Genomic DNA, 14,319 nt, shown 5'->3' with positions numbered 1-14,319 from the left:
AGCCCATATAAATGACCGGAAAGACGCATGGTAGCACTTGGCACCAACGCCTTGTTGAGGCAGGACAATGCCAAGGGAACGTGTCTTGTCGATGCATTATGTCGGAGGCTCCACATTACGCACGAGCGCAAATCTAGGTGGGGTATTCAAAAGCGAACTCTACAATTGGCAGTGTAAGCGCAAAGGTGGAATAATGCAGCCTTGCGTTAGGCATAGCTGGTTCATCCCCTGCCCGGTCGGTTAGGTCCCGTGGCACGAGTCGAAGCGAGTGTACCTTGATCAGTCTCCGCAGCGGCACTGCCCGGAGCAACCAAGCCCCGCGATGTGATGTGTATCCAGGCAGAATAATAATCGAGGTCATGGCGGACCCTGGAGGCTGAGGCGGAGGCGCGGATTTGCCCCAGGTATTTGCGCGGTAGATAAACCTGCAGGGCGGAGCTTGGGTGGAGGCGGCAAACCGACAAAACAGAGCCCATATAGAGGCTGTGGCGCATAAGGTGTGGCGCACGCAGGTGAAATCTCGCGAATGCCTATCCTAAAAGGGTTTAGAGTAATGGAAGGGGCTCAGCCAGTACGCGGTGAAGTGGACGCGGAGTGTGGATCCTTCCAGGAACGGCGAGTCGGTTTCGTGCGGATCGGGCTGTGCAGGTGTAGAAATACGCAAACATGGCGATAAACACATTGGCTGCGCCCCGGCGAGTTAGATCCACAGGTGAAACGTTGTTTAAGGAAATCAGATAAATACTCTCAAAGTTCCCGCCAAATATTTCCATGTTTATCTCGAAATCTAGACCCTTTGTCTTCTATAATCCGGTGGCAAACCTTCGCCTTCCCCTTTATCAACACCTTATCCGCCCACCGCTTTTCTCTCCCACTTGAACAACTACCAACACCACACTGTTCTACACACATATAACATAATGGCGCAATCAGTATCGATCCCCGCTTGCTCTCTAGAGCCTGCCTTTGAGCCAACTCATTCTCGCTCTCGGCCTTCCCTATCTATCGACCTGGACAGCCTCCCCGCGCTTTCCCAGCCATCGCCTCCCTCAAACACACTTTTGATCACCGACCTCAACGACCTCATCATCTTTCAACCCTCTTCCCTCGATGAGATTCGCAACAAAATCACCGCGGTTGTACCTCTCTACTCCTTCTCCCCGCTCCCATCCTTCCGCCGTATCGTCTGCTCCTTCTACTCCGACAAAGATGCTATCACCATCCGTAAGATGCTGGAAGGCAACCTACTTCGCCACACCACTCCCCGCATCTATTTCGGCGAGCCAACGCCCATTTTGACCGAAGAAGAAATGCAGCGCACAAAGCTCCTTGCCGCGCCCCAGAGCGACAAGCTCTTCTTTATCTCCCCGCCACCAAGCCCCCCGCACGGATGGATGATGCGCAACGAGGACCCCCCAAACAAAGAAGTGCACGCTCAAGATCTCGCGTATGCGCTGGCGATGCTGAAAACCGATCAGCCGGAGGCTGAGACTATGAGCGTTGATCCTGCTACGCCTGTATCTATCTCGTCGGACCAGAGGACGCCCAGCTGGCCGCTTGCTGCATCGCAGCAGCGCAGCCGCAGCAGCACTATCATCTACAACCCTGAGGATCACGGTCATAGCCCGAACCTGCCGGCTGTTATGGTCGAGGATGTGAGCTTGCCGGCTGATGAGGACATCGAAATGGATGATGGTATGTCGCTGCAGAAGATGCCGCCGAAGACTTCTCGACCACCTGTCGAACTGATGGAGTAATGGGTTTGAAAATTTGTGTTTGCATCTATTATTAGCGATTGTTGTTCATGCATAGATATCGGTGATTTGTATTGTCTGGCGTTGGGGGTATGAATTCTGCATTACATGGATCCGGGATTTGGCATATTTCATTTTGCTTGAGAGTTCTACATAATACAACTATATTTTATTTCCAACAAACACCCTTACCAGCCTGGTGTAACAGCAGCAATATCTATACCTAGCTATTCATAGAAAAGGAAAAGGAAAAAGGTATGCCATAAGCATAGAATCAACACCATCAACTCGGTAATGCATTGTCATTATTTAGCAACATATGGCTGGGCCTTTTTAGACCCTATCCCTTCAAAGATGGAGTTATTTGTAGACGGACTGTGTCGCATACTGTGCCCTAGGTCTAGGCAGTAGAGCTGGTAACGATTTGCCCGACAAGGGTGACCACTTCTTCTGGTTTCGTCACTGTCGGACAGTGGCCCGAGTCAAGGTCAAAAGTCTGGACATCGCACCCTGCGGCTTTGATATCCTCCACCATGGCTCTCTGGTAGTGTAAAGGCAGGGCGATGTCGTTCAAAGTATGAATATAGGATACAGGGATTTCGCGCCAGGCACAATCTTGTAACGCCTGAGCAATAGCCTTTCCATTCCAGCGCCCCAAAGATTCTACATACTTTTTCAGCTCTTCTTGTGGAAGCCCAGGGCCAACAAGCACATTCTCGGGGTCTCGATGAACACAGGTACCGTCTTCGGCAAAATCAATGACCTTGGGAAAAATGTGTGCACGTCCAGCTTGCTCAGCTATGGACATCGCTGATTTGCCATCTTGGAGTGCATGAGCACCGATATAGATCAATTGAATAACACCACCATATAAGCCCTGCTGTTTACGAGCTTCAGCTCCAAGGCCTGCTAGAGCATTGGTTCCAACTTGACCACCATATGAATGCATGATGACAACAAGAGAGCGACCAGCATCGGCTAATCCAGTCACGAGTTGACGAATAGCATCGGAATCCGCATAGAGATCCGCATTTGGAGGTCGTGAACCGTTCATAGTTGGGAGTTGTGGGACGTGGACCGCCAGGCCTAGTTGCGATTCAATCGCAGTGCGGAACCTGGCATATGACTCTGGATAGTGCCAGCCACCTCCAATGAGAACAAGTTCAGGCTTTGAGATGGACATTTTGGAAAGAAAGAAGCAAAATCGAAATCTTTTGAGTTGGAATCTGATGGAAGAAATGAGGTGTGAACAATGAAAAGAAAGAGTACTCCGTAGATGGTGCTTCTTAAATATCGTGGGTGGGGGCCAAGTCTTGAAACTTGTGACTAGTGTATTACCTGGGGTGTACTCTGTTATTTACTAGCATGATTGATAACTTGGGAACTCGTTCTCAAAGGCCCCCCAAGAGGTTCTTAAGGTTTGTCTTCCATCACTAGATCCAAAGATGATACTTTAGGCATGTAATCATGCTAAAATCCATTACTCGTCTCAGTGGCTTCTGGGTGGTGACTGATGTTACAAGTTGCTTTTCTCCAACGTAAGAGAGAAAAAGAGGAAAAAGACGGAGGCGTCTACCGGTAGCCGGGAGTATGGAGAGGGACATCTAGAAGAGAGACCTTTCCGTGATCACCGCACTCGTGGCACATGGTATCTATGATCGACATATTTCTGTCCCACCAGGATATCAAAGCCCCCTGTAGTACATAGCCCTCAAAGTTGGTCATGATGATGCTCCTCAATCTCTACAGTAACATCCACCGTCCTTAGCACACCCACCTTCCCCTGACTTTCTTGCGTCAAATGCCGCGTGCTCTCCGTACCCTCACTCGAACTAGACTGTCTACCACCCACAGTCTGATTTTGATCCTGACCCGACGAAACCTCAGTGGTAACCCCAATCTCACCTCCCCACCCATCAAACATTGACCGTCCATTCTTCTTCAACCATCCATGCGAATGCAACCGCGTATGGGACTGGCTTGCTCCCGAAGAGGACTGATTGATATACCCACTGAGCTTGGTCTGCGGGAGCTCGAGCCCGATCCCGTCAGGGATCTGGGTTGTTGTCAGGCCAGAGTGAAGGCCGGCAAAGATGTGGTAGAGGGTTGGGACGCAGGCAATGACGATAGTTGTGAGCATCATTGCCTGGCCGACTGTTTCCCAGCTTACTATGTCCCCTACACACTTGTCAGATCAATCCAATGAGGCGTCGAAGGGAGTTTGACGGGGAATGGGGTGTCAGACAGGAAACGTCGGTTGAGTGAACGAATGAAGGTATGAGGGCGAGGTGGGCAATCCCGAGGCCGACGATACTGTGAGGAATTGGTCAGTGAGTTATTGAAAATTTGAAAAGCTCCTGAATTCGGTGCTAAAATACCTTATGCGCGAAGAGAAAGAGCACAGGATTTTAACCCGCTTGTCCCAGGCCATCTGGACATTTCGCATCATCATGAACGGTTGAACGACAAGGATAACTTCCGTGAGGATATTGAAGACTACGATCGGGTAAAGCAGGGCACCCTGTTTAAAATTAGATGAGACCCAGTCAATTGTGGCCTGATGCTGACCTCTCCAGCGCATCGATTGGGGGAGTATAGCCACGGATCGGGCAATCCGCACTGGAAAGCTATACTCAATACTGCGAATATCGACCATCCGACAACTATACCAGCGGTGATTACACAGCTGCGACGCAAGCTCTGGCTTGGCGTTAACTTCCAAACCAGCAGGATAGTCGACATTTTTGAAAGCACCATGACAAAGATGAACAAAATGTGAGCAGCGAAGGCGAACTTGCTCCAGGCTTGGATGTCGCCTTCGCTCAGCCGGCTCTGGTGCTTTCCCAGTCCATTCTCAACCGCCTTCTGTAAGACAACGACTTGAACAATTGCAAGAACCAAAGCGACCCAGATGGGAGTATTGACTGCCGTCCGTCGCTGCTTGAAATACACTACCGAGGCGAGCTTAGCGAGCACAAAAATGATGGCCACGATCAGAAGGGATACCGAGGTCAGCGTGATGATAGCGCCGCGATTATCGCTTGAAATGGCCTCGAAAGCATTCTTTTGGTCGGTCATCGCACCATGACATCGTCGTCAACAGCATGGAGAAATTACGGAGATGGGCGCCCATAAAATAATTCAGCCTTTTCACATCCCTGACCCTACAGTTCCTTTTTATTGGAAGTTGACAACCCTTGTTGTTTCTAGGATTCTTAATTGAACACTACATTTACGGTATCGGGGGACGCGCGGTATTCGACATTCAGAGTAATATTGTCGAGTACATACTCAGGCACCTTCTTGCTCACACTCGAACACTCTGAATGTGAAGGAGATCGAGAAGTCTAATCACTGAGCTGCATTTTCTTACCCAGGACTAAAATCTTCGTGCGGTATATGCCTGCTCGAATGAAGCGTTATCTTAGTGAAATCTAATGCGGAGGAATTTAGGTACAGCAGCCTTGTGTATGAATTACGATTACTGCATGACACCATATCTGGTTAGTAAAGTGTCCAACCAATCTATGTCGTGTTCAACTAATGAGCTCCTTGTCTTTTCGGGCTACTCGCTGCCAAATGCTTCACCAGGTGGCGGTTATTTATCGGTGGTGGCACCACGGCATCTCCTTCTGCGCAAGGATACAAATCCTGTGCACCCTATAAAATCCCCCAGAATCCGGGGCCGAACGGGCCAAGGATCAACAGGCCGCGTGGAGTATCTCCGGGAGAGTCCAGATCCCGCACTGAACGGCGCTAAATGGCACTAAAAGGCGCTAAACAGCACTAAACACAACCGGTCTCGTTACTAGATTGCAAATGACAAGGGTTTGTGCCGAAGCGAATAGAACCTTTGCAACGAGGCGCAAGAGGTCGCATGCGAGTTGCATGCGAGGTGTCGACCATTTGTTTGGCATTGATTGCGCAATCAAGAACCCTGTCTAGCTTCTGTGGACGGAAATGAGGAGGCAAAGATGCCAAGATAGGTCGCAGTACTTCTTGCCGTCCTCAGGCCGGTCTATTTTCTGTCGACTTGTTTTCTCCGGTTATTCTAGCTGGGAAGACTTTCAATATGCAGGAAGAGATGGAACTGAAAAGCGAGAGCGCTGTGCGGTCAGTGCCAGCAGAGAATTGGAATGGTGCCTATGAGAGCGTGGCAATGCGCCAGAAACAACAACTGGAGGTAAGTATCATCGTTTGATAGACCTGCGGAGATACTAATCTTTCATCAGAGATATCTAAACTTCTTCTCATCCGTCGCATTCTCCGCGTGCCTACTTGCCACATGGGAATCTGCCGGTGGTAGTTTGTTGGCGGGACTGTACAACGGCGGCCCTGCAGCGATTGTATATGGAATTATCTTGAGCACCGTGGGTAATATGGCTATTGCATGCTCTTTAGCAGAGCTGGCCTCTCTGTATGTCTATCAACGAGAGCGATGTGACAGTGCTGACGAGATTGACAGACATCCAACTGCAGGTGCTCAATATCACTGGAGCTATTTCCTCGCGCCTCGTGGTCGTCGATTTATCAGTTTCTTCCAAGGTAAGCCCGCAATCCCGGTCCCTTTCTTTTATAATTCCATGCTCAACTTGATTAGGTTGGGTCACTGTCTTCTCCTGGTCCGCTCTCGTCTGCATCGCACCCTATTTCATCGGAACTCAAATCCAGGGATTGATTGTACTGGCAGACCCTGGCTATGAGCTTGTGAGGTGGCGCGGTACGCTGCTCATGTGGGCAGTTGCAATTATTCCGATCATTATCAATATATTTGCGCGTCGCATTCTGGGTGCCATCGAGGTTGCTGCGGGTATCATGCATGTCGTCTTCCTACCCGTCACCATCGCCGTCTTAGTTATCCTCGCCCCTCGAAACCCCGACTCGTTTGTCTGGGACACCTTTGTCGGTGGCTTGAGTGGCTGGGAGAATTCCGGTGTTGTATTTTCCGTCGGTCTTCTTGGTGTCATTACTCCGTTAGCTGGTACGTCCCTCCACGATCCCTGATGGCGACCAACAATCTAATGCCAACAGGCGTCGATGGCATTATCCACATGGGCGAAGAAATTAAAAACGCCAAAGTCGTTGTCCCCCGTTCCATGATATACGGTACTCTAATAAATGGAGTTCTCGCATTCGCCTACCTTATAGCGGTCCTCTACTGCATGGGCGACTACACCGAAGCCCTCACCAGCGCAACAGGCTACCCAATCATCACAATTGTCTACCAAGCAACCGGATCCAAGGCAGCGACCTACGTCCTAATGACACTGGGTATGCTCCCGGGCTGGATCGCTCTATTCAATGGCCTCGCCTCCGTCACGCGTCTAACCTGGGCTTTCGCTCGAGACAACGGACTCCCCTTCTCCGAATTCTTTGCTTTCGTTGACCCGACCTACAAGATTCCCCTACGTGCTTTGCTCCTAGTTGCATCATGCATATTCGCGCTCTCGTTCATCCAGATTGGGTCTACGGCCGCGTTCAACGCTATTCTCTCGCTCAGCACGCTTGGTCTATATATTTCTTATCTAATCCCTCTCATCCTCCTTGTCTTGAAGCGCTTTACGGCGCCCCAGGATATTCCACGGGGAACATTTAGTCTGGGGAAATTTGGCCTTCCCATAAATCTTCTTGCCATTCTCTTCGCTACCTATTTCTCTATCTTCCTTCCCTTTCCGGCTACGGTGCCGGTTACTGCGGAAAATATGAATTATGCCGGGCCTGTCCTTGGGTTTGTTATGTTGTTTGCGTGTGGAGATTGGGTTGTTCGCGGGCGGCATAAATGGCAAGGCCCGGCAATGAGGCCTTATGCTAGAGATGAGTGAGGTGTGGAAGGTGTTAATCTCAAGATAGAAAAGGGAGTGGAAGTAATCGAGCTGCCAATAATCGCTGATGACTTAAGAATACTAGATTGTACATATACATTCTTGACTAGCTACTGGCCCAAATTTTACGAGCTTTCTTACGCTTAAACTTTTCACTAGAGATTATAGATTAAATAGAAAGATTTGCGTACGAAGACATGCGAAGGTTTCAAGGCACTCGTAATCTAAGAGAGAAAGGGTATACTATGCATCATCTACTGTGGAACACAATCCGGTGGAAGTCCACCCGCCTCGTCCTCATAATTCGGATCTATCCCATCCCGTTGTTGCTGCTCTCGCCTCTCCGAATCAGCGTCCACTCGCCGTCGCAGCCGATCAACATCTATATTAGCGCCTTGAGGAGTATCCAACATTTCATCAACCATGACCGCCGGAACATGTTGATCACGTCGGCGCAGATAGCGCTGGAATTCCCGGAGCATAATCTGACGAAGTTGCGCATTGATAGGATCAGGATCCGCGACTGGACGTGGAACAGCGCCCTCCGCTGCTTGTGATGTTGATGTCGGCTGTGGTGCTTCATTCGAGACATTCGCAGAAGATGATGGACCTCTAGGTGTAGATGCAGACGTTGACGCAGATGTTGATGATGTAGCTATCCCCATCTTACGCTTTGCATATTCCACCAATTCTCGTAGGAGAATCCACCGCGCCGCATTCTGCTTCCTCCATACGTAGACCTGCATTGGTGTCGTTGGACCAACATATACCTGGTTTGGGTGGTCTATTGCCAAGGGCCATAGATCTTCTAGTAATGCTGATTGGGACGCAAAGGAAGCGTAGAAGTCACCCCAGACGAGTCCTCCAAGAACTCGCATTTGGCCAGCGTAGCCAGGAGATTCGTCGGGTCGACTGATGCCTACTTTCGGGTCGAAGTCTGCGTCAACGGCAAGAACGAAGCCGCTGAAGTCGCCAGCCAGAACCATTGATGTAGCCGCTCGGTAAGATTTCGTGGTGTAGGAAGCGAATGAGGCTGAGTCGATGGCTATGAAGGCATTATCCTGCATGCGTAGATTTTTGTTATCACCACTATCTTCATTCGCCTTGTGGAAGTGTCTGCTCGAATTAGATGCGTTCTTGAAGCGAAGAAAGGGACCAAGACCAACCGTTTAGCAGCTTCAACATCACCTTCCCCAATATCATGTTCCTTTCCATCAACCCAACAGAGTTTCAAGCGCGGTTTGAGAATATGGGACCCCGTCTGCCCATCTCCCCAATTGGAAATATGCGCCTCAAGCTTCTGAACAAACTCGGTCCACTCAGCCTCCGACTGCCCATAAGTCAGCCGATAAATCGTCAACCCAAAGTCAACCTTTTTATCAGCGTCGCCATTCTCCCTAGACTCAAGGCAAGAACTGATCCAAGACTCTTTCGGCAAAGGCCTAGCCGCCCCACGCATCAACTCCCTAACCTCATTCTGAGCCTGAATCTGCTCCAAAGCCAAACGCCGATATCTCTCCCCAGATGGCCCCTCCTGGCCCCTCCCATCACTATTCCACGGTCTCATATTATCAAACACAATCTGATGACTTCGCGCCTTCATACGCGCCGCATAAGCTCTCCCCCTTCGCTCGGCATTACTAACACCCAACTCACCCAAAGCCGCAGCCGCAGCAACTCGTTCCGGATAAATCTCCGCATACCCCTTATACCCTGCCATAGGAATCATAATCAAAGAATCAGCCTTAACACCAGTTTCCAACAACACATGCAGATTATCCATAAACCTCCACTGCAACCGATCAGGCGCAGTCACCCCAGGTGGCACATGATGATCAAGTAAACCCTGTAACTGCGGAGCCCGAAGCCCCTCCACATGTGCAGTAACCCAGGCATGCGCTCGCTGCGTCATGACCTCGAAATGGGTCGCCATGTACAGCGTCCATAATTTCGCAAGACTGATACGTGGTAACCCATCCCGATCTCTGTCCGCATTAAGCAGCGTATCCGCGCTGACCCAGTGATCATAAATAAGGTTGTAAGTGTCACGCAGGTATTTTCGTACAATCGGTGTGTTCAGGTACTCGAAGACAGCAACCACTGCCGTGATATGGTGGCATGCATATTCAAAGTTTCCCAACTCATCTAGTTGTTTCTCTTTCCAGCGGGTATCGCTTAATGGAATAATTCCTTCCCATAGCCGGGATTTTAGGGAATGGATGTTTTTCCCGACAAGGCAGAGACGTGCACTATCTTCTTCGGAGCCGATGCGGCTTGTGACGCGATCTATAATTGATAGCCCGGTAGAGTTTGGGGGAAAGTTTGCTTGGAGTTGAGGGATTTCGGATCTGTTTAGGCGGATTACGGATGCGTCGGGTTGAGTCCCGTTTGGGAGGGCATTGCTGATGGCAAAGCCGAGGAAATGGGCGATTGTTTGAGGCTCTAGGAGGCGATCGACTAGATTTTTCAATTAGATTAATTAGCCGTTCTTCGATGGACATTGTGGGGCTGCGAACCGATTGGTAGGTCTTCTTGGGCTTTGCAGTGAACTGCTGTCACGGTGCTACCGGGATAGTCGATATGCGAATACATCTTCAATGACCAGCGAATTATTGTGCAAAAGAATTCGGAAAGGAAGCATGAAGCAGGGAAAGGGGGCTACATTATTTTATGGAAAAAGCCGGAGGCTCAAATGAGTGGACTCTTGGTTGGTGGTGTTTTACCAAGTAGCGGGGACTGTTATTAGATCTAACAGTTCTCATGGCTAGGATTGGCTGAATTGGGCTTGGCTTCTGGAATTCAGGGCCTAGAGACCCTGAAAAGGGTCCGTGGTGATCCACTCGGCGCGCCGGAGGCTATTTAGTGCTGCTCTAGTGCCTAAATGGCCCCGCAAGCCACTAAATTGACCAATTGGATAGCTCGGACTTAAGGCAGCTCCGAGTGTTGCCTTGACAGTTATGGTTACCTATCCAGCATGTGCGTCGTTTTTTAATTTAAGGTGGGTTGTTGTTCATTTAGGTCGGGATTTACCACATTGTCAACGTGAATTATGACCTCGGGTGAGAATCCTGCAGGCTTTCTGTATATATTTTGCTGTATCATTAATATCAACATCGAAGTATATCAAGGGAAAATTAGACCCAAATTTATCGCCTTCTGCTCGAGAAGGATGTGAACAGCACTCAAGGGTATGTCACATCCTCAGCTTTCATTCCGAAGGATCGAATTGTATAGCCCTGTAGAATTACACTGATATGTCAACAAGATTCATCGCTTTCGTCTCTCTTGAAGTATCAGAATACTATAAATTGCCTCCATGGTTATTTGACTCCCAATCTCTATGGACCGAATTCACGGATCCAAAACCATAGATTTGTTAATTTGAAGGGTAAGTGTCAAATTCTACCGAGACTCAAGAGGGGTGTGTACAGAGCTTCCGGAAATCGCTGTCACTGCCTACACACTTTAATTGCTTTTCGAACCCTAGTGCTAAGAAACACTAGTCTATTTTAAGCAAAGTATCAGGAAAGCCTGCAGGATTCTCACCCGAGGTCATTATTCACGTTGACAATGTGGTAAATCCCGACCTGAATGAACAACAACTCACTTGGCCTTGTACTGTAAAATATCGGACCATTGTATTAGGCAGAGCGGTTGTTAATCACCCGTCATAACGAGACGGCTACAACCTGGATGCCCCACGTCCAACCTCCATGGATTCATTTTCATTTCTTCGTTTGACAAGTTGAGAGGGCCACACGAGTGACCAATGAACCGTGGCACCGAATCTACCTATATCTGCGCTTGAGCTTGTTCATGTTATGATAAGCGCTGATGAACTCTCCACTTCCGTGTAATGAAGAGCCCTACTCTTTCCTCCTTCGGCATCTGGTTACCTACCCCGCAACTTAGACTTTTGATCTGATGTAGACGGTTCCCAGGCGGAGGCTCGCTTAGCTATATAAGTTTGGATATCATACGATTTCGGAGAGCGAGCTTCAACATATCGACAATGGTGTAGCTAGGGCTTTTCCAGCATTCTTTGAGCCGCAGTCGGTATTAGTCATGGATGACGCGCCCTTTCGCAAGTACCCAACACCCTGATAGAAATTCTATGCCCTGCATATCAATTTGATTTGATTTCCGGTCAAGCGTCCTGCTAGTTACAAAGAAACACATCTCGAACTCCAGTGATGGCTCATTCATATGCCGATAATCTGTATCGGGGAAAGGTTGTAGTTCCACGCAATCCTGTTTGAATTGACTCGCCGATGTAGAGTACCAAGTGCTGTCAAGTCAGGATCATGCATTGATTCGATATTCGAAGGACAGTCCTATCGGCCAGATGGGAGCTCGATCCTGTCAATGAGTTTCCACCAAGATCGATGTTAATATCGATAAGGTGTTGTAACTTGCATATATGCCGTAGCACAAGTTCCCAGGTCCTAGACTTTATTTTCACCTGCCAAAAATTAATATGCTTCATATAATGCGCAGATTAGTTGACAAGCGAAAGGAGAACGTGAGATGCAACCGAAACTCCTCCTAGGGCGAGGGATCGTAGACAAAGGGAAGAAGGAAATGCGACAAAGTCAATATGAGCGATTCGAGATTTTGCGCAATTTGAACCATTCTGAATAATTATGGCGCATAGGTAGCGTTAGGTAGAGCAGCATACTCCGGCAAAACTGGCCTCTGCCAGTATCTCTGGTCCACTAATTCCGTATATTCACATACGTATAACCCGAGGTGTCGAAGACGTTACATTATATCGTCGATAGGAATCTACAAAGAGCTGATTTGGTTCGGAAAGAAACGTCCGAAGTCGTGGGTGATAGGGAACGTGACTTCGAGTTCTCTCAGATTTGGAAGAGGCACGTAACACAATATAGAAACGACCGTGTCTATGTAGTCTATTCTTTGGGCTTGCGGTAGCGATGCGGGCGGCTTGTGAAACTCAAGGGCTCTAATCTAAGATTGGTAAAATTAATAAGAAGAGACGATTTGCATCCTGCAAGGTCTTCGATGTATAGCCTATCTCGACAGATGAGGAGTGTTTTTAGAGCCAAAATCAATTTGACATACATACATAGCGTATGGGCTTTCCGAAAGTTTCATGAGCCGCTACAGAGACGGAATCTTCCGGGAGGTTGGGGTGCCTCCGAGCACCTACCCCGCCTCGTGTAGGGGGTAGAGCCACGGCAAGGTTGTTGTGCCCCTGCCAAAAAGCTATTATGTCCCTAGCAACTCCCGCGGTGTCGAAATTTATGTGTCACTGTACTCATTCCATCTCTCAGGTGCTCTTTTGCCTCTCAGCTTAGTGTCTTCGATCAATACACCCTTTGAAAACCGCGGCCAGGATGCAAGTTTCCGGGGCCATAACGCCGACTGTAGATGAGGACTCGTCGCCTCACAATCTGGAAGTTTCCAGAAGCGACACTCGTCTAGCTTCCGATGCAGATACCGCACCGTCGCCCTCTGTTTCTGCTTCCCGAAGGGCGGTCGGGTGGAATGTCCTGCAAATTGTCCCAGTGTCAATACCTGCGAACCAGACCCAGAACACGACTGGGCACGTTTTCTTTTAGGACACACCAAGGCCCCTAAAGAAGCAGATCATCCGAAAGCTAACAATTTCTTTGACAGGCCAAAGACAATGGAAAATACCGACGACCAAATAGGCGTGGATTCACTGCCAATAGCGCCTCTGACCGAATCACACAAGGTTAAGCGGCCCCATCAGTTCGGAGAACAGCCAGCATGGATTGAATGTCCCTTCTGCGAGAGGAAGACTCGAACAAGAGTCGAGAAAGTCGATTCGTCGGCCACCAGGTATCTCTCCTATTTCCTTTGTCTTGTTGTCAGACTGTTTTATGGATAATAGTATTGCTAGAACACTATGTTGCGTTTTTGGCGGCGTAATTAACTTGTGCATTCCCTCCTTGCGCGGTCGGTACCAAGACGCCCAGCACTACTGCACCAACTGCACGAAAATGGTTGCTCTCAAGCCTCATGACAGGCCAGTGCAAGAGCTCTTGCCTCAACCAGGGTCTGAGCTTTGTAGCAGGCGCGCGACATGGCAGACACAAAATTCTACGTCGTCCAGAAGATACTCCGGTAGGAAGCTTTGGCCAAAGAAGAGCAGTGGACCGAATTTAGCCCCGGCAGCTGACCCAGATGGTAATCTCCTATCTTACAATACACCATAATAATATATAAACCTAAAATTTCTTAGCCACTTTGAATGAAGAAGCCAGTCAGTCGGCAGAAGCGAATCGTCGAGAAAAGTGGGATCACAACTATGAGAAGCGCTCGCGTATCTGCAAAATGCGGTCCGACAACGCTGTTGCAATGGAAGCGTTGAAAATGGAGCAAGGGCAAGAGCAGGCAAACCGTCGTGACTGGGATAACAGGCATAAAAGTCTGCCAAAGGCGAGTATTGCAAGTGTTCGGGATCCATTGCCTCTGATTGCTGCTACTCCTGTTGCATCTATTACCGGCACTATGACAGATCCATATTTCTCTTCGGCTGCTAGGAAGCGTGAGCGAGGAAATGGTTTCTTCAAAATGTTCTCTCGCAAGCGAAGCTCGAATTGAAGGGTGAAGCGGCTGCACTGTTCGGAAATGGTACTTCCATGAGCCCAGGTATCTTATCTAAAAAAACGGTATGGAATGTTCTTAAACTAGACCTAGTCCAAAGGATCGAATTTTGGATTTCAGAGTATAGCACAAGTCATCTATACACA

The 14,319-nt window shown here is 49.0% G+C and overlaps 6 protein-coding genes across 6 annotated transcripts; 3 read left to right on the top strand and 3 right to left on the bottom strand.

The window, feature by feature from the left end:
- Nucleotides 1–920: 920 nt before the first annotated feature.
- Nucleotides 921–1,757, top strand: cbpA (putative calcineurin binding protein; the record flags this gene model as incomplete). Its single annotated transcript, XM_057068056.1, has 1 exon — nucleotides 921–1,757. The coding sequence occupies one exon, from the start codon at nucleotides 921–923 to the stop codon at nucleotides 1,755–1,757; it is 837 nt and encodes a 278-aa protein (XP_056918911.1).
- Nucleotides 1,758–2,154: 397 nt separating this feature from the next.
- Nucleotides 2,155–2,937, bottom strand: N7503_008508 (alpha/beta hydrolase; the record flags this gene model as incomplete). Its single annotated transcript, XM_057068055.1, has 1 exon — nucleotides 2,155–2,937. The coding sequence occupies one exon, from the start codon at nucleotides 2,935–2,937 to the stop codon at nucleotides 2,155–2,157; it is 783 nt and encodes a 260-aa protein (XP_056918910.1).
- Nucleotides 2,938–3,465: 528 nt separating this feature from the next.
- On the bottom strand, nucleotides 3,466–4,832 carry N7503_008507 (uncharacterized protein; the record flags this gene model as incomplete). Its single annotated transcript, XM_057068054.1, has 4 exons — nucleotides 3,466–3,932; nucleotides 4,000–4,067; nucleotides 4,133–4,275; nucleotides 4,323–4,832. 4 exons carry the CDS (start codon nucleotides 4,830–4,832, stop codon nucleotides 3,466–3,468), a joined length of 1,188 nt encoding a protein of 395 aa, XP_056918909.1.
- A 994-nt stretch (nucleotides 4,833–5,826) lies between these two features.
- On the top strand, nucleotides 5,827–7,576 carry N7503_008506 (putative GABA permease; the record flags this gene model as incomplete). Its single annotated transcript, XM_057068053.1, has 5 exons — nucleotides 5,827–5,937; nucleotides 5,987–6,171; nucleotides 6,220–6,299; nucleotides 6,355–6,735; nucleotides 6,786–7,576. 5 exons carry the CDS (start codon nucleotides 5,827–5,829, stop codon nucleotides 7,574–7,576), a joined length of 1,548 nt encoding a protein of 515 aa, XP_056918908.1.
- A 254-nt stretch (nucleotides 7,577–7,830) lies between these two features.
- N7503_008505 (uncharacterized protein) lies at nucleotides 7,831–10,168 on the bottom strand (the record flags this gene model as incomplete). Its single annotated transcript, XM_057068052.1, has 3 exons — nucleotides 7,831–8,692; nucleotides 8,743–10,033; nucleotides 10,093–10,168. The coding sequence occupies 3 exons, from the start codon at nucleotides 10,166–10,168 to the stop codon at nucleotides 7,831–7,833; spliced, it is 2,229 nt and encodes a 742-aa protein (XP_056918907.1).
- A 3,732-nt stretch (nucleotides 10,169–13,900) lies between these two features.
- On the top strand, nucleotides 13,901–14,170 carry N7503_008504 (uncharacterized protein; the record flags this gene model as incomplete). The annotated part of the gene is made up of 1 exon (XM_057068051.1): nucleotides 13,901–14,170. The coding sequence occupies one exon, from the start codon at nucleotides 13,901–13,903 to the stop codon at nucleotides 14,168–14,170; it is 270 nt and encodes an 89-aa protein (XP_056918906.1).
- Nucleotides 14,171–14,319: the final 149 nt, after the last annotated feature.

Source organism: Penicillium pulvis (genome assembly GCF_028828015.1).
Source record: "Penicillium pulvis strain IBT 33274 chromosome Unknown contig_7_segment1_segment0, whole genome shotgun sequence".
NCBI lineage: Eukaryota > Fungi > Ascomycota > Eurotiomycetes > Eurotiales > Aspergillaceae > Penicillium > Penicillium pulvis.
This window is presented reverse-complemented; position numbering and strand designations above follow the sequence as displayed.